Below are 18,690 nucleotides of genomic sequence, written 5' to 3' on the forward strand. Positions count from 1 at the left end.
TGACCATCAGCGTCCGTTTCCATTCCTTTGGCCTCCTGAATAGTCTCGCAGTTGTCTGTTTTCTGTCAAGAAAAATAAAAACAGTTATTATTAATCGAGCGGAATATACATAATTGATCTTTTCGATTTTTTAACGAACCGGAATATTGCGTTAAATTCTAGAAAAAGGATGAAGGAAATGAATATGCTATACTTTTTTTAATTGCAAATGAAAACAAGTTTTTATGCGCGGAAAAATGTTTTGACTTTTGGTTTGGTTACGTTTCCAAAAGTAAAAAACACTGATCTTTTTTAAGGCTACAATTTTGCATGGTAAATCACTGAAATAAAAAAGGAAAATTTTAGGAGCGAAAGCAAATTTTTTAAATAAAATAGAATATTGTATTTTTTACTGAATCACTCAGAGAAATAAAGGTTCGGAGTACTGTGTTTGGCTCAATTTTGTTACATGTATTGATGTATTCTAAATCATCGAAAAAATAGAAAAGTATTTAAAGAGAAATTATTTTTTGACATTTTATTCGACCCTGTTAAAATTCTTACTATTAAATGAGTTGATTTCACGCTAAATTTCCCCAGTTTATTCTAAATTAGAAGCCCGCCAAAAGTTTTTTCATTCAGAGACTTACATGTAAATGTAAATGCCAGGAGGGGAAAGGAGCAAGCTTTGGAGGTGCAGTCGACGTAACGCTCGTTGGCAGCCACACCAAAGTGGCGGGAATTCCGGGATTCGCATCAAGACTTAGAAACAGCCTTTCCCCAAAAACAGCCATGTAGTTAAATTCAACATTGCCTGGCTTGTATTCATCTTTAATCTGTCCGATTGAAGTGTCCGCTCCTGATGGCCAGATGAAATCAAATTCATCCCACTCGTAGACGGTTGTGAAGTTGACGGCGTTTGCCTGGCACAGGCCAAGCAAAAAGATGGCAGCTAAGAACGGAGACATTGTGTCCAAGCTGAAAACAAAAAAATAATTTTAAAACCATTAATTAACTCGTTTTAGTACCGATATTTTCGTGATGGTTCTAAAATATTTGCTCAAATACTTTATTCTTTTTGGCATACTCGCAGCGCATTATCAAAAGTCTTAGCGGAAACATAAAAATATTCACTTACCTTTGGAGGAACAACCGGACTGAACGAGAATATAGGCACGGAGCTAAATTCTGAATGGCTTCTCCTGCTTTAGCTCGAGCCTTTTTAACCAACCAACGCGGAACCTTTTCTCGCGCTTTATCTCGGCTTTGATAAATCGCACAACACACCAACCAACAGGGGTTGGGATCAAGGGATGAGGGCTGTGAAATTTAGACAGTTGACAATTTTTTTCTAAATTGGACCATCCGGCCAATTAACACAAATCATGTGCGTCACGATGTTCTGCTGCGGCTTTTTTTTTATCTAATTTTCTTCAATTTCTGTTGACTCGACCTGTAAAAAGAGAACGGAAGCACAAAAATTTGCGCTGTGTAACGATAAGGCGCTCGATTTGTACGTCCTGTTCGCGTTTATCGCTTCCCAGTGCGCTTTTGCACCCGAAAAGCAAATGAAAATAACACGAAGAATAAGCCTAGCAGAGTTTTAAACCAGAAAAATTCAAATAAATGCAGAAAATGCCTTCGTCTTCACGCCTCCCTCAGATGATTTAATCGAATCTTATTTTTTCACGTTCAAAATTAAATCAAATAGCTTAATTTGGATAAATCTCATCGGGTTGGAAATCGAAAATGGACACGACACACTGCATCAATTCTTGTGATAATTTTTTGAGGCGAGAAGTCGCACAAAAAATTAATATTAATAGACACCCTGTTTAATATGTTAATTGGCTGGAGCTATTCAATTCTTATCCCGGCCAACTACAATAAAATTTATGGGCGAAGAAAATGTGTTTGGCAACGAGAACTGCAGTTTGTTGCTGGGATTTGGTTGAAATAATAAGGAATTGGTCGCTGGTATCTACGTTGGGGTTGAAAAAATCATGCTGAAAGACAAGGCTCTTGTCAAACTGAACAAATTTGGCGTTTTTTTTACATGGTTTTGGCAGATTCAGATGATTTCAAGTCTAGTTTATTGTGCTTAAAACTGCATGATTCGTGCTCATGCTCATTCATACCATCAAAAGATTTGGAGATAAAAATGGTAAAAAATTAACAGCGCCTTAATTATCAGTAATTTAATATAGACGTGAAAGGAAGATCAGCTTCCTTAAAGATTTTGACTGGAATAACAACAGAATTGTGAAAATGCGCAGTAACATTTTTACTTTCAACCAGGAACCTTAAAACAGAATGTGTCACCATAGATGTTGACCGCAAACACGTCAGAACAAACTATTTTCAATTTCAAGCAGGATATTCATTTTTGATATGGCGCTGACGCGTATGTAAAACCGCAGAGTGACACACAGCCTGTTTAAAGTGACCACGTACATGGATGAAAATTTGATCCAAATCCAAGCTCAAGCGGGCTGAAGTGATGATTAAAACCAGTTGCAAATTTGTTGCAGTATTAAAAAATACAAATTGGATTGGAATTAATTCTACGTAGAGTTTAAACGATTTTTGGTACTTTAATTAACATGACAGATTAAAATGGGAAAGGATATATGAATGGAAATTTGCCGACTATATATTTTAGAACTATTTTTCACTTTCACCCTCAGTTGGTACAAGTTTCAAACTATTCCGTGATTTAGTTTCATAGTAATATTTAATTTGGTTCTGCAGGGCTATTTTGCCCCCATACATTGCCATATTCAGACAAAATAATATTAGTTTGTACATAATTATTGTTTACAATTTTTCAATATTTCTTTTAAAAATTCCTTGAAAACACTTTGGTTTCCGTTGAGACATAAATTCGGTGGCAGGTTGTTCCACAGGCGGTAGCTTTTGCACTTGAAAACAGTTTTCGGGCACTTCAACACATACAAATGGGGCCAGCAGTTTCATTTGATGGGCACTTGTCCTTCCAAAAAGGTTTACATCGTACATTATGTTTATACTAAAAGGCACAGATAAGGCGGACAATTTTTATACAGAATTTTGTGTGTCTGCACTAACGCACGTGCAGATTTCTCCTATCAACTATACATTTAATATTTGAAATTTTTTATAGAGACCAGATAGTTTGTAGCCACGTTTGACATTATAAATATAACGAATTACATTATTCTGGAGTATTTGTAGCTTATTTAATTGACAGGTACTGCGAGATTACAACACAAAATATCACCATAGTCAAAATGAGGCAGGATTAAGCTTGAAAAATCGTTGAAACGCTATCGCAAAATCTATTAAAATCGCTAAAAACATTCCGCGTAGATGTTCTCAGGTCGAATACCCTGAAAAAGGTCGTTAAGGTACCCCAGGTAAAATTTGAATCAAACGCCTGTTAGATGAGGGTTCGTGGTCAATAATCCGACGAACGGCTGACTTTAAATACAAAAAAATCATTTTCGCCTTGGCGCATTTCACGTCGCAAAAGGCGAAAAAAACCGGAAAAATTATTTTAATTTTTGTATTGGCGCGAAAAATCTCTAAAATGGTTTGCAGACCGGCGGTGGACCTACGCATGCGACGGAATAGGTGGCAACCCATTTTGGGTCCCCGTTCAGAAAAAAATCGCGAATTTCCGCTTTCCGATGTTATTATTCATATTTTGGAAAAGTGCAAAATCACGGAAAACAAATATTAAATGAGTTGAAATTTTCACGTAGAAAACTTGCTCTTATGCTCTCTTTTTTGACGCATGCAGCTCCAGTTTTAGTTAGAAAACAAAAAATAAAAGTCTCTTTTGCAATAATTAAATTCTCCTCAACAATTCTGTATTAAACTTAATTTCGCCTGCAGAAGCAGAATTTATGCAATCCGCTCACTTCCCGAGACGCGCGTGTTGAATACTTTTTTAAAGCGAGGAATTTGAGTGAGTGGATTTTCAAAATTGTATATAAAAGCTCACGCGGCCGCAAAAACGACGTGATGAAAATTGTCAAGAAGAATCGCAGCTAAATATTCATGTTTACGAGTTTATTCTCTGTTTGAAAACTATCCTAATTAACGATTTAGGAAATATCAGGTTTGATGGCAGGAAGCAAGCGACGCGTGAATTGAAGGAACGCTCGTGGCGCCTCCTCGGCCACCGCGTAAATCATCACTCTCTCATTGTCAGAAAGCCACAAAGCGCCTGCAAAGTGACAGTTATTATACATATTATTGGCCGCCCCGCAGAGTGAATTCAAATGCTTCCAGTGACTATAGCAGCAAGGCCAGTTAATTTTAGCATCAACAATTGATTGATCCTATTAATTTAAGCTTTAGTGACAGTAATTATAACAATTTTTTGGCGAATTTCACTCAAAAATGGACTTCAAACAAAATTAGGTCTTTTTAACTTCGTTAATATATAAGAGCACGACCCTCGTTTAATTTTTGCAAGCTTTTTTGGAAAAATTATTATTCAGAAGGATTATTTATCTTACCATCAACTCTAGAGGACTTATAAATGGATCATACAATAAAATGCAACATTTTAATTTGGGAATATGTAATTTTTATTTTTATTTAACACGAAATATTCTTACAAACAAATGATTATTCTATTAAAAAACAAAAAAGCGATTATGTTGAGCTCTACAATAATTTTAAATTAACTATTTATTAAAATTGAACACAAATTTTAAATATGAAATTCAGCAGACAACTGGATGCGAAAATATTTTTATGCTAAATAATGAGAAAGCAGATTAAATCGATAATTAGACCCATTAAGCCGAATTTCGCCACTGCTAAGGTAACACTTCAAGATACTGCACCGGCTCAGTTGGCTTACGTCCTAAATTTTTGTTGTGTGATTGTCGTGAAGAAGGGTCTGGTCCGACGTCGTCGTAAATATTGTTCTCTTCCGATGGTTTTTTCCCGGCGTTGGTGTTTCCCAGACGAATAGGTTCCTCGTAAGGCTCAGGAGAAGGGTTCCTGGCACTGGCGTAATCAGGGTCAACTTCAGCGTACAGCGATTCGTCAGGGTTCTCAGGTGTGGATTCTTCGCTTAAATTTTCGGGCCCGACGTCGTCGTACAGCGGGTCTTCCGGGAAAACGGACATTTCTGCACGATTATTGTGCAGCGAATTCTGCTGAGTTTTTCATTCGCCTCATCCTCAGGGTCAGCCACAAAATGACAGTGCCACTCAAGACCAAGCAACACACGAGCAAACTAATCAGAATTGTGTTCAAAGACGGACTATTGCGGTTATCTTCTGCAAGACCAGCACAGCCTCCGCAGGTTTCGTTTGAATTCAGAGCCGGTCGGGGAGTTCCAATGCTTTTCGGCGTCGTCGTGCTTTTCACGACTTCCTTAGTCTCTTCATTCACGTTAATTTGAGGCGTAGTCGAGGCTGCGAAAGGAACAGAAACGAAGCGGACAGATTAAATTTTGTGCAAGGTGTTTTTGTTATTTCGAATTATATTCAGAAACTTTCATTCTTTGAGAAATTTAATTCTTTTGCGATTTAGTTTGTGCAAGATAAGAAAATGCATTCAATTGAGACACTGAAAAATATTATTTTAATTAGTTTTCATCTAAAAACTTTTAGAAGCTTGAATAATATAATTTAAATTTATATTGTGAAAAAGCACTAAATTGCATTTGTAAAAATTTCGCTTTTCCTTGCAATAGAAAGTGCAATTGGTTTTTATTTACCCGTGGACGTGCTGTGTAAATACGATCTGGCGCCGACTGCAGCCTTGAGTAGTTTATAATACCTACGCTCACCCCAACCCTGAGTCTCACTTCTCTGCGTCATCCACAAATTGCCATTCGTGTCCAAGGCAAAAGTAAATGGCCAAAAAGCACCCAGACTTCCGATCTAAAAGCGAGAGTGCAGTGTTTTTATATTGTTAGAGTCTGACAAAGCACAGAGTCGGGAATATAAGGACAGTTTATTTATTTAATTTGGTGTTTTATTTTGAATCAAACTAAAGACGATATTAACTTCTATTTTGAATATTTACGAAAATTTGCCCGTGTAACAGAGAGATCTGTCTTGGGTTGCAACAAATAAACAGGGTTCGCATATTGTTGCAAAGTGCGGAAAAGGCAAGCAATTTAAAAATATTTTGTGTTTTAAGCGTATTTTTCCATTTCAAAACATTTTACTCTATATTGGACACTTGACAAAATTTTAATGTTATTCGGCTAAAATTAAAATTTCTTATTTTTTCCTCATACTTGACTTATGCAGGGAATATTACCTCGTCGTAGAATCGATGCTCACGAAAGGGCTCCGAAATATTCCATTTAGAGAGGCAATTCTGCTTGAGCATGGCAGCATACACGACATTGGCGTTGTCGATCACCATTCTGTAGAGTTCTTCTTTCCATTTGCTGATGAATTTGACAGCAACGCTTCCAACGCCTTCAGTCTTCAGCTCAGAAATAGACACTGAATACAGTTCATTGGAATCAGTTCTTCCAAGGTACATCTGCCTCGCTTCCTTGTTAGGAGAGAGGGCCAAGGAAATCCATTTACTCCCTGGTGTTTTAACTGACCAGGATTTGTCCAATTTCCGGGTGTAAACGATGATGTGGTCAGATCTCAAGTCCGTGATATACGCAAAGTAATCGTCTGGCGTTTTGTCCAGCACGATATCACGCAGGGCCCTTTTTTCATATGAATGTGAGACGACTGTGTCCGGGAACTGGTGAACGTGCTCGGTATTGTCGTTGTTGAGCAGGTTGAATATCCAAATTTTACTCGGACATTTGCTGCTACCTTGATCAACCACCCACAACCGACCACCAGGGTCAGTTTCCATTCCTTTGGCCTCCTGAATAGTCTCGCAGTTGTCTGTTTTCTGTCAAGAAAAATAAAAACAGTTATTATTCGAGCAGAATATCCATAATTGATCTTTTCTCAATAATATATCGTGCATTTTAAATCATCGAAAAATTATATATTTAAAGAGAAATTATTGTCTGACACATTTTATGCAACCCTGTTAAAATGCTTCATATTAAATGAGTTGATTTCACGCCGAATATCCCCAGTTAATTATAAATTAGAAGCCAGCCAAAACAGGTTTTTCATTCAGAGACTCACATGTAAATGCCAGGAGGGGAAAGGAGCAAGCTTTGGAGGTGCAGTCGACATGCCGCTCGTTGGCAGCCACACCAAAGTGGCGGGAATCCCGAAATTTGGAAAAAGGCTTAGAAACAGCCTTTCTCCAAAAACAGCCATGTATCGAAGATCAACATTTTTCTGATAAAAATTCCTCTGTCGATTTGAAGTGTCCGCTCCTGATGGCCACAAGAAATCGAATTCATTCCACTCGTAGACGGTTGAGAAGTTGAAGGTGTTGGCCACGCACAGGCCAAGCAAAAAGATGGCAGCGAAAAACGGAGACATCGTGGTTTAGCTGAAAGCATAAAAAATACTTTTAAAACCATTAATTAACTTGATGCAGTACAGATATTTTTCTAAATTACTACATTTTTTCTAGCATATAGTCTCAACGCACTATAAAAATCAAATAATTAAAAGGCTAAGCGGAAGAATAAAAATCATAAAAATTATCCACTTACCTTTTGAAAAAAAAAACTGGAGCGAACGAGTGCGTCAAGGTACGGAGCGAAATGCCGAATGGCTTTTTCTGCTTTTACTCCAGCCTTCTTAACAAACCAACGCGGAAACTTTTTTCGCGCCTTTTATCTCGACTTTGATAAATCGCACAACGCACCAGCCAACAGCAGGTGCGGGGTCAAGCTCAAAATAATATCCTAGAAATAATTGAAATGGTAGATATTTTGATTTAAAAATGACCGAAATGAATTGTAAATGTTGACCTTTCAACGCAGCCATTTCTTTGCTTTATTTGTTTTCATTGCTGGACTATTTTTATCCAGAAATATATGAATAATTCATGTCTCAATGACGTGTATCTTGAAAAAAGTCAAGGCAAAAGAGAAAAAAGGAAAGTTGGCGTTGTGCAACTAACTTTCTTTCGCAACTCATTTGGCACGCGCCGCGCAAGCAATAATCAAATAATAATATCACTGCCGCGCGGCAACGGGCGATGGTTTTCGAACTAATTAGACAATGCCGCTGCTGTACTTTACAATACACCCGAGCAACCTATTTACTTTCTCTCCCCCTCTCCCTCTCAAATGGAGGCAATAAATCTGCAAGGAATGCTTCGCGTTGCGATGTTGCTATAAAACTATTTCTACTTCCTGTGCACCTGAGCTGCGTTAAATAGGTCAGAATTATTTTCTGGGAATTATAAAATTGAGAGTAGAATAGCAACGTGATATTGGCCGACACAGAGTTTAATTATTTTGTAGGAGCTGCTGCTTGAATGTATACGCTCTGAGCGTGTTCATTTGAGCAGTCCTCATCGGGTCGCAATCCGAAGAATGCGCGAGAACGAGTATTTTTTTAATTCTTGTTTATACCTTATATATAAATAAATAAATAACAACATTACCTTTTTTATTTTTATGAATTTTTCTACAGTCCTATTATTAATACAAATTTTAGAGCCAGAGAAAATCAAGTGCGTTTCAATCTGAAGCCGGATATTTGATTTTGATAAGGGGCTGACGTAAGTAAAACCGCAGCCTGACTCGAAATAAGCACGAACAAGGAAAAAATTAGACCACAATCCAATCTCACAATCGATAAAAATCGTTAGCTGTGCTCGAGCTGCACAATTTCAAAGCGCGGTGAAAATTTCTTGGACACCGTGAAAATGCTCAGCTTGGTTCGATTTGTGAAAAAACTCATAGAAATTTCCTCCGCAGCGTCCTCTGTTTGCTTTTTTTCCTCAGCTTAGAAGCCAATAAAAAATGAATAAATCGGAGGTTCAGTTCAGTTTTCTCGTTGTCTGTCTCGTCGAAAAAATGCAGAGACGATTTCCAATTTCCCTTTCCGCTGTCCAGCGCCAACAGAAGGCCGAACACTTTCTAATTCCAGACCTCTTATTGCTGTTTGAATGGAACACAACGTTTCTTTTTCATGCATTGGAAACACTACGGGAAAGATTTCTAATTTATTTATCATTACGGTCGTGAAATTTAGACGGTTGCTATTTTTTTCTGAGCTTCCAATCGTTGCTGGACCGTCCAATAAGTACGAATCATGCGCGTCAGGATGTTCGCGTAATTTCTGCTGGCTTTTTTTATCAAATTTTATTCAATTTTGTTGATCGATTGTTTGTAAGAGAACGAAAGCACAAAAATCGGCGCTCTGGGGCGATAAGGCGCTCGATTCGTACGTCCTGTTCGCGTTATCGCTTGCACCAGTTTCTCCCTGTGTTCGCTCGATCCAATTAATATCACGAATAAACAGCATAAGAAAATAACAAAAATTTGTGAGGTAAAAGTGAGAAACCTTACTCACAAATTTTCAAAATTGACCGAAAGACTCGTTATAAGGGACGAAGCCGGCAAAAATGCAAAGAAAAAGTCCAGACCAGAGCTCAGGTCGTGCGACCTGAGGAAGGTCGGTGACAGGCGAGCGTGAAAATTATCGCAAAATGTACTCCATATTGTTGAAAAAACCTTCAAAAAACGGACTCGTTGAGTATCTCAGGTCGGGGAACCCTGAAAAAGGTCGTTAGGGTTAGCCAGGTTGAAGCGCAGACCGAGAATTGTCCAATGAGGGGTCGTGGTCGATGATCGGACCAACGGACGAATTTAAATAGAAAAATAAACCATTTTCACGAGTTGCGCAGAAGAAAAAATCTTTATTTTTTTCAATTTTTCTATGGGCACGAAAACCCTGAATCAGGTATTTCAGGCCGAAACAATTTAACGCCCGGTCGTGAGAAAGCGCGTCTCGTAGCTCGTAGACCGGCTGCGGAGAGCAAAAGTGGTTTGCTTGCGAGCAAGGTTTTAAAAGAACGGCCGCGTGATCACGTTTTGCAGCTCTCGCCGCGAGTGCAAAACCGAAAAAAAATTACTTGTATCAAATTCCCAATAGCAAAACTCGAGATTGTTTACTCCCGCAGTGTGATTAAATCACAAAAAGGAAATGAAATTGTCCAAGAGGTCGGAGGCGCCCATGTGCCCATTTTGTCGCTGCTCTCTTTTTGGTGCTGACAGTGAAAATGCAAATTTCTAAAAACAAAATCACCACAATTCGCCTATGGACCAGACAAATCTCAAACTCAGTTTCGCATCATTGTTTGCCAATTAGAAGAAGATATGCTGGTAATCGTGGCCGAATTAAAATTACAACTATAATAATTACAATTACTACTTTCCTCCCTCCCCTCGGGAAAACGAAAAAAGCACTGTCGGAGGAGAACGAAGGAACGATTCAAGTTTGAAAGCATTATTGTACCTTAATGTTATTTTATTCCACGGCGGAGTGAAAAATCAGCTGCTTTTCTTAGCCTGAATAAAAATTCCAGCGTTGCCGCGACTATTGCGTGATAAAGAAATTAGAAATATTTCCTCTAATGTTTCCATTGCAGGAAAAAGAAACCTGCTGTGCCAGCATTCAGACAGCAAAAGGGCTGGAATTGGACAGTGTCGGCCTTCTGCGGGCGCTGGACAGTGGAAAAGGGAAATTGCAAATTGTCTCTGCATTTTTTCGACCAGATGATCAACCGACAAATTCGAACTGAACCTCCAATTAATTCATTTTTTGTTTTCCTATTTTGGTTGGTGTCGAAGTTGAGGAAAAAAGAGCTAAGAGGACGCTGCTGATTGTGAGGAAATGTCTGTTTTTCTTCAGCTGAGTATTTTCACGGTGGCCAAGAAATTTTCACCGCGCTGAGTGAGAAATTTTGCAGTTGGTGCTCAAGCTAACGATTTTTAGCGATTGTGAGTTTGGATTGTGGTTCAATTTTTTCCTTGTACGTGCTCACTTCGAGGCAGGTCATGTGTGTGTTTAGTGGTTTTACATACGTCAGCAGCCCCTTATCGAAATGAAATATCCTGCTTCTTTGATTATCAACACTGGCTGCGACAAAAGCCTCCAACATACAGGATCGGCGCAGCTAACGAAAATGTATCTTTTTTCGTACGGGCCCGTAGGGACACCGCAGGAGCCCCCTGAGTAAACCGCTTCCCCAATTTTTTTGCGTGAAAATATATCGGTGAAAACGCGGATTTTCGCTCAAAACCCGGCCAGTCGACGCGGGGGGTGCGGAAAGGTGTGCCGAGCGGTCAAAAACACGAGCCAAACGACAGTTAGAAATAAATGAAATAAAAGTGGGTCATTTTGCCCGAATTTTAATAAGGTTGGGGTTGGCGGGGGCTGCCATGGTTTCTACCAAACGCAGAATTTTATGGCGAGCTTAGTTCACATTAGTTTTTGACCGCAGGACAAAAAAGAGCAGAGATATGGATTTTTAAAGGCCGAAAATATTTTTTTCGCGGGCGCCGACGATGCGCCGCTTTACGATGCGTGCAGCCAACATGTCTTCTTCCGCCATGCTAACTAGTGATTGTGACGCTGCGAACAGGTCAAGTTAGAATTAATTTAAAATCATGCGCTCAGCAAGCTTTCGGCAATAAAAATTCGATTTTGGATTGGCGACAAAACGCGGGTTGTCGGTCGCGCTTTGTGAGTGTAGCGGAAAACGCGACCATTCAGAGCATTATTTAACAATACATCGAATAATACTTACACTGCTTTATATATTGCCTCCTAAAGCTCTGGGACTGTGACGGAGTGTCTGCAGTTTGCTCTTGCAAAACCCCTAAGATTCACTGCAGCTGCTTAAAGGGGAAACATTATTTTCATTATAACTATAGTTCTGGCTCCGCTTTTTCTTGTTTGATTTAAAGACGGTCTCCCAAACACCTGCATTTTCTATTAATTTTATATCAATGTTCCAACTTAACTTTTCTGTGGACAACGTTTTATTGCTGAAAATCAGTCCTAATATTTGGACTTTAAAAGCGGGCACCTAACGTCTATGATCTCATGACAAATAATAACATCCCATTTTAATTAAAAGCAAAAATAATAAAGGAAAAAAATCACTTAGGTATTTTGTCTGTGGAGATTTTGAAGGTGAAAAAAATAAAAAAATAAGGAACATGGTATTTCAATTAAATTTAAGAAAATTAACTTAACGTTTGTCCAGCTTAAAACTAACATTTTTAATGAATTTAATGACACCTCGCAAAACTTACCCAGCCAACCACAGCTGAAGAGTAATTAAATTTTTCTGCCATCAAATGCAACTAGCTCTGATTTAGGGCCTAACTTGCTTACCAAACGCGTGCATGCCGCGCCTGGTTCATATATACAAAAGGTACATATTACAGTGCTGCGATTTACAATTTTTGGAGAAAAACATACTTAAATATTACTTGGGACAGTCCTTCTCGCTGCTCGATAATCGGTTCTGCCATCGTCTGCTTGTTCTTAACCATGTCTCAAAGTGCAGGTTTGACATATCAAATTCATTGACAGGAAATTTAAAATTAGGTGTAGCACTGAAATAAGATTTTCATAGTTCAAAAAGTTAAAACTCACAGCAAAAATTTTAAAATTATTTTGTTTTCAAAAAAGACAACCTTTTTGTGCCATTGGACGTGGACGCTGCTGCTGCTGCGGAATGAGTGTCCAGCCGGCGTCGAAGGCTCCGGACGACAAGTACGAGCTCCTGGGGGCCCGCGAGCCCTTGCTTGGACCTGCTCCAGCTGACCAGGACGCGCTCCTTCACGAGACTCGAACTGTAGCAGCCCCATTTCTGATTATATTTAATCAATGTATCGTTTCTGGTCCCTCAACGTGGACGAAATTTATGTTGAAAATCAGCTGGCTTTTGGTATGTACACACACACACACACACACACACACACACACACACACACCGAAATTCTTCAAAGGCAGCGTGACTCGCTCAGCTGATTTCTGTGCTATTCTCAATATTGTAGTCTGTAGTCACGGCAAGTCAGGAGAACATTGGCAAAAAGAATTGCGTTGTGAGCTACTCCACCTCATATTTGGCAGTCATTTTGGCGTCGTCGTGCTGCACTTAGTTCTTTGTCGGGTGAAACGTGCGCTGAAAATCCATGCATTTTGTTTAGAACTTTTTCAAAACTGACTATATTCCAGAATTTAATCTGGATGCCAAGGAGGCTTACAAGGAGGCCACACAAAGCCACCAGGCTTGTTTCCGGTCCCATCAGCCAATTTATCTCCTTTTTGGTTTCGCTTCTGCACCACCAAATACAAGATTTTCGTGTGTTATGTCGGCCCGCGATGGTCCTCAACACCTTAAGAATGACTGACAGAGATCGCAGCGAAGCACCTTTACAAAACACAAGGTTACACACTCTAACGCTCAAGGCAAATAAAAATTATTGTAATACCACGGAGAGGATGATGCGGATTGGGAATTTTCCACCCTTCTTGGCAGCAGAGAACCTGATCAGGCGCGAAAAAGTGATGTTCTCAATGTCCACGCTTGCCACTGCACAACTTGAACACGTCCTCGCTTCCTCCTTGTCGTTGTTCCTTTAAACAGAGAAAACAATTATTTCGTTGGATGGGATAAATGGATTTTTTATTTGGACTGTAAGAAGTTGGATCATCCGATTTTTTTTTATCATTCTTTAGTTACAAATAATGCTGTTCTACCTTAAATAATAAACTGTCTGATTTGTGATTTATTTTGAGTTGATTTCAAATTAATATTATTCCTATGTGATAATATAAATCGCAATTTCAGAGCTTCACTGCAAAAAACGAAGGCGCAAAACAGCATAAATATATTTAATAAGCGGGGAGCAAGGTACGTGCGCGTTTTGATAGTTCGCCGCGAGTCGTAAAATTTAGGAAGAGCTCTATTTTGAATTTAATGCGAGCGCCATTCTCGCTGTCTCGCTGGTGCGTTTATTCAAACATGCAAACAAACCAAACGGCGACATTAACTCATGCAGCGCGCGTACTATTCCAAAAAACACCTTCTCAATTGCTGGTAGGCCAAGCTGACGCCAAATAACTGCACGTCACGCTAATCTGGCTGCAATATTCCGGCTTAGATAAAGCGTTTCACCTTTTGCATATTTCCTTAAATTTGTTAGACCATTTCTTGGGGCAATACCATATTTAACGACACAAAATAAACATCAAAGTCAGATTCACAAGAAGAAAATTAAAAATTACACAATCGGTTTTTTCGCGGATTATTGTAGTCGCAGCCTAGTTGGAAAATTCAAAAGGCCTAACATTCGTTAGCCTTTCATAAGACTAATCAATTGAATTTGCCTTAGTTAGTTACGCAGGCTTAATTGCCGGACTAAAAAGAGCTGCGCTCACTGCCAGCTGCGACCGTGAGACTGCAAGATGATGGAGATTGTTTACAAACGCTTTCTAATCCTACTGCGTGAAGATAGCTATGGCTTACCAGCAAAAAATTTCTGGAGAAAGGCAGAGAAAACAGGCCTCGGACCCATTTCTTTCTCCAGACATGTACATCCCAGCGAGAACTGCAAATTACACAATCCTAAAAGGATAATAGCGGCGCAGCAGTGCGTTTCATGCTAGAGAACAATAATTATGGAGACATCAACGCAATTAGTTCTGCAACACCCGAAATAATTATGGCTGTTTTTCTTACCTTTGCATCACGGGTCTTAATTCGTCTGTTTCGCGGCAAATAATTAACCGCCCACCTTTTATTACGAAAATTGCTAGCGTGCCGGGCACTTGATCAGCAAGTTAGCTAGGGGGCGTGCCGTTTAGCACGATAGAGGCCGTGACGTCACACGTGACTCAATAAACGAATAGGGAGGTATTTCTATACAAATTACGCCACGGCGCGTAAGTGGCGTACAGCCATGGTTGTGTTCACGCTCACGCTAGTTGGCGGCAGAGGCAGAGGCGCGCTCAGCTGGCAAAATACATACTTAGTTACAGCAGTGTAATGGCGTCTACATCTTACCTTGAGGTGTTTCCTCACTTGATTTTATCGCGCATGACTTACCTCCAGCGCAACGGTCACAGCTAGAAGAAAGTCATCAATGCTCATGAATAAAAAGACAAAAACTAAGGATAGCAGAGAATAGCATTCTACCGCTATCCTTACACATGTCCGCCCACATGAGGGGCTTTCCAACCTTTTTTTATTTAACGACTTCACGTGAAGTCTAGGTCTGCCACAGCAGACGACCGCGGTAAACACATTTAATCTTGAACAGCCATTTACAAAAAGCAGTAAATCCAAATATAAAAATACAGCAGTGGTTTTGATTATCATTCGGGAACGAGAAGACTGCTCCAAGGGATGATTTCAATGGCGGTTCTCTTCAGATGGACAAAAACACCTTTGGCCAGCTGAAATAAAATTGCAAAAAATTAATCCCAATGGATTGATTGCCAGGGGTTTAAGATAACGGGACCCGGAGTGTCGGCCGTAAGGGTTAAATATAAAATAAAATTATTTCTTAACTTTATTACGAAGATATCCTGATGGAAATATGGGCGGGAAACGCCCCTTTCACCATTTTCCAGCTTACACCCCCTTTTTCTCAAAATTTATTATTAAAATTTCTAAATCTCTTTCAAATGCGCCTGCTAATATCACGTGGATTTGCTCAATTAAAAATGTTGCCAAATAAAAGAGATAGTCTGAAATTGTTGAAAAAAGCCGGCAAAGGGCAAAGCACTTTGTATTCACGCAATTTTCGATTAAGCCACCATTCAGAGGCCTTATTTAACAATAAATTGAAAAATATTTTTCTTACGCTGCTTTATATTGCCTGCTGAAGCTCCAGGACTGTCAAAAGCATGGCAGGTTGCTCTTGCAAAACCCTAAGATGTGCTGCAGCTGCTTAAAAGGGAAACATATTATTTTATTATAACAACAGTTCTGGCAGCGCACAGAAATAAATAATAGATTGCTCCGCTTTTTTTCCTGTTTGATTTAAATTTAGAGATCTCCCGAACGCCTGCATTTTTTATAGATTTTGAATCAATTTTCCGACTTAACTTTTCAAAGTGGAATGCGTTTCATTGCTGAAAATCATTCCTAATATTTGCACCTAAGAAGCGAGCGCGTAACGTCTGCTCCCATAACAAATGATTACATCAATGTAAATCAAGCAAAAATAAACTTGATGGCATAAATGAAAAAAAATCATTTTAGAATTCTGTCTGTAGAAATTTTGAAGGTCAAACAACAGAAAATAAGAGGATATAGTATGCCAATTATTTTTAAGAAAAAATACCAGTTAAAAAAGCATTTACAATTAATATAATGACACCTCGCAACACTTACCTTGGAGTAATCAAATTTGCTTCCATCAAATGCGGGTAGCCGACTTAGGGCCTCACTTTCTGACCAAACGCGTGCATGCCGCGCCTGGTTCATATATACAAAAGGTACATATTACAGTGCAGCGATTTACAATTTTTGGAGAAAAACATACTTAAATATTACTTGGGACAGTCCTTCTCGCTGCTCAATTTATGTCCACATTATACGCGGTGTTGTCCATCGTCTGCTTGTTCTTAACCATGTCTCCAATTGCAGGTTTGGCATCAAATTCATTGGCAGGAAATTTAAAATTAGGTGTAGCACTGCAATCAGATTTTCGTGGTTCAAAAGTTACAATTCACAGCAAAAATTTTACAAATTATTGTTTGTTTTCAAAAAAGACTGAACCTGTTATTGCCATTGGACGTGGACACTGCTGCTGCTGCGGAATGAGTGTCCAGCCGGCGTCGAATGCTCCGGACGACAAGTACGAGCTCCTGGGGGCCCGCGAGCCCTTGCTTGGACCTGCTCCAGCTGACCAGGTCGCGCTCCTTCACGAGACTCGAACTGTAGCAGCCCCATTTCTGATTATATTTAATCAATGTATCGTTTCTGGTCCCTCAACGTGGACGAAATTTATGTTGAAAATCAGCTGGCTTTTGGTATGTACACACACACACACACCGAAATTCTTCAAAGGCAGCGTGACTCGCTAAGCTGATGTCCGTGTTCTTCACGGTCAAATGATTAAAACTGCTCCACCTTGTACTTGGCAGTCATGTCGGCGTCATTGAGCTGCACTTAGTTCTTTGTCGGGCAAAACCTGCGCTGAAAATCCATTTTTTTTAGAACTTTTTCAAAACAGCTTATATTAGAGGATTTAATGCGGATGCCAAGGAGGCTGACAAGGTCCATGTCCCTCAGGTGCGTAATGGCCTCACAATGCCATCAGGCTTGTTTCAGGTCCCATTAGCCACTATATCTCTTTTTGGTTTCGCTTCTGCCCCACCAAATGCAAGATTTTCGTGTTTTATGTCGGCCCGCGATGGTCCTCAACACCTTAAGAATGACTGACAGATCGCAGCGAAGCACCTTTACAAGACACAAGGATACAAACTCTAACTCTCAAGGCAAATAAAAATTATTGTAATACCACGGAGAGGATGATGCGGATTGGGAATTTTCCACCCTTCTTGGCAGCAGAGCACCTGATCAGGTGCACCAAAGTGATGTTCTTAATGTCCACGCTTGGTTGGTGCAGCCGCCATTGCTTGCTTAACTTGAACACGTCCTTCTTGTCGTTGTTCACATTCACCTTTAAACAAAGAGAGAAAAATTGTTATGTTTAAGGGAAAAAATGTATTTTTTTTGGATCGTAAGTTTTTTGTGTTTGTTTTTATATCAGTTGTTCAATTTTATAATGCTGTACTACATTAAAATACATAAAATGTTGTCATTAATTTAGTTCTAAATTTTAGAGAAGCCTTTTGGATATAAAATAAATGCATTGCATATTATACCACACGCACTGTTATCAAAAACACATTTTCATTTGCTGGTGCCCCAAGTTGACGCCAAATAACTGCACGTCACGCAAATCTGGCAGCAATGTTCAGTTTAGATAAAGCGTTATAATTATTTCCTTAGCTTTGTTAGACCGTGTTTTGGGGGCTATACCACATTTAAGGACAAAAATGAACATCAAAGTCAATTAGTAAATACTATGGATTTCCAGACTCCAGAGCTCCATTTTCCTTACACTTTTAAGTAAAAATCCCGGAAAGAAATCTTGACAGCGTCGATCGAGGAAAGCTAAAACTTTTCTTAAAATCGTTTCTTTTTTAATATTAACCTTGTCTCTCAAGATGTAGGTGCATATCGTGGTCTAGATCAATGCTACTTGCAACTAACAAAGCAACGCAGCAACCAGAGGGCGGGGCATTAAAACTACCCCCTGCCCACTTTACACCCCCTCTGGTTGCACTACAATGAGATCAGCTAAAAGCACGTTCTGATTCGGCGGCAAGAAGCGATCGAGAGGCGTTCACAACATGAAAAAGTCCACATTTCAAAGAGCCAGTAAGGAGGACAAGGAAACAGTTTGCAAATTAATATTACTGCCAGCAGCCGTTTATTCTTGTGGCCTCTATTGTATTTCAGTTTCGAAAACGCGCTTGAGATTTGTGAAACATTCGGCAGCATTTGAATTGTGAACGGGTGCGGTCGGCGGAGATATTTCTGCAGGCGCAACCAAACCGCGGGGATGCTCTTGTTGCACTTTTACTTTGAAGGGAGGTGCGAGGGTAAATAATAATACAAGTCAGGGGCGCGGGACCGCGGGAGGCGCCGAAATGCCACGATAAAAATGTTCTACCCCCGTTGGAATTCAACATACGATTAAAAAGAGAAGTAGAAAGAAGAAAATGGAGCCGCCGCTCCCGTGCGATGATGATTTTGTGCACGTTG

The 18,690-nt window shown here is 39.6% G+C and overlaps 1 protein-coding gene across 1 annotated transcript; it reads right to left on the reverse strand.

Moving 5' to 3' along the window:
* Window positions 1-4,548: 4,548 nt before the first annotated feature.
* On the reverse strand, window positions 4,549-14,594 carry LOC135937369 (uncharacterized). The gene is made up of 5 exons (XM_065480520.1): window positions 14,587-14,594; window positions 13,337-13,481; window positions 6,253-6,855; window positions 5,702-5,867; window positions 4,549-5,396 (listed from the first exon to the last, which is right to left on the reverse strand). Exons 1-5 carry the CDS (start codon window positions 14,592-14,594, stop codon window positions 5,116-5,118), a joined length of 1,203 nt encoding a protein of 400 aa, XP_065336592.1. The 3' UTR covers window positions 4,549-5,115.
* Between the last annotated feature and the right edge of the window lie 4,096 nt (window positions 14,595-18,690).

The sequence above is a fragment of the Cloeon dipterum genome, chromosome 2, assembly GCF_949628265.1.
Source record: "Cloeon dipterum chromosome 2, ieCloDipt1.1, whole genome shotgun sequence".
NCBI lineage: Eukaryota > Metazoa > Arthropoda > Insecta > Ephemeroptera > Baetidae > Cloeon > Cloeon dipterum.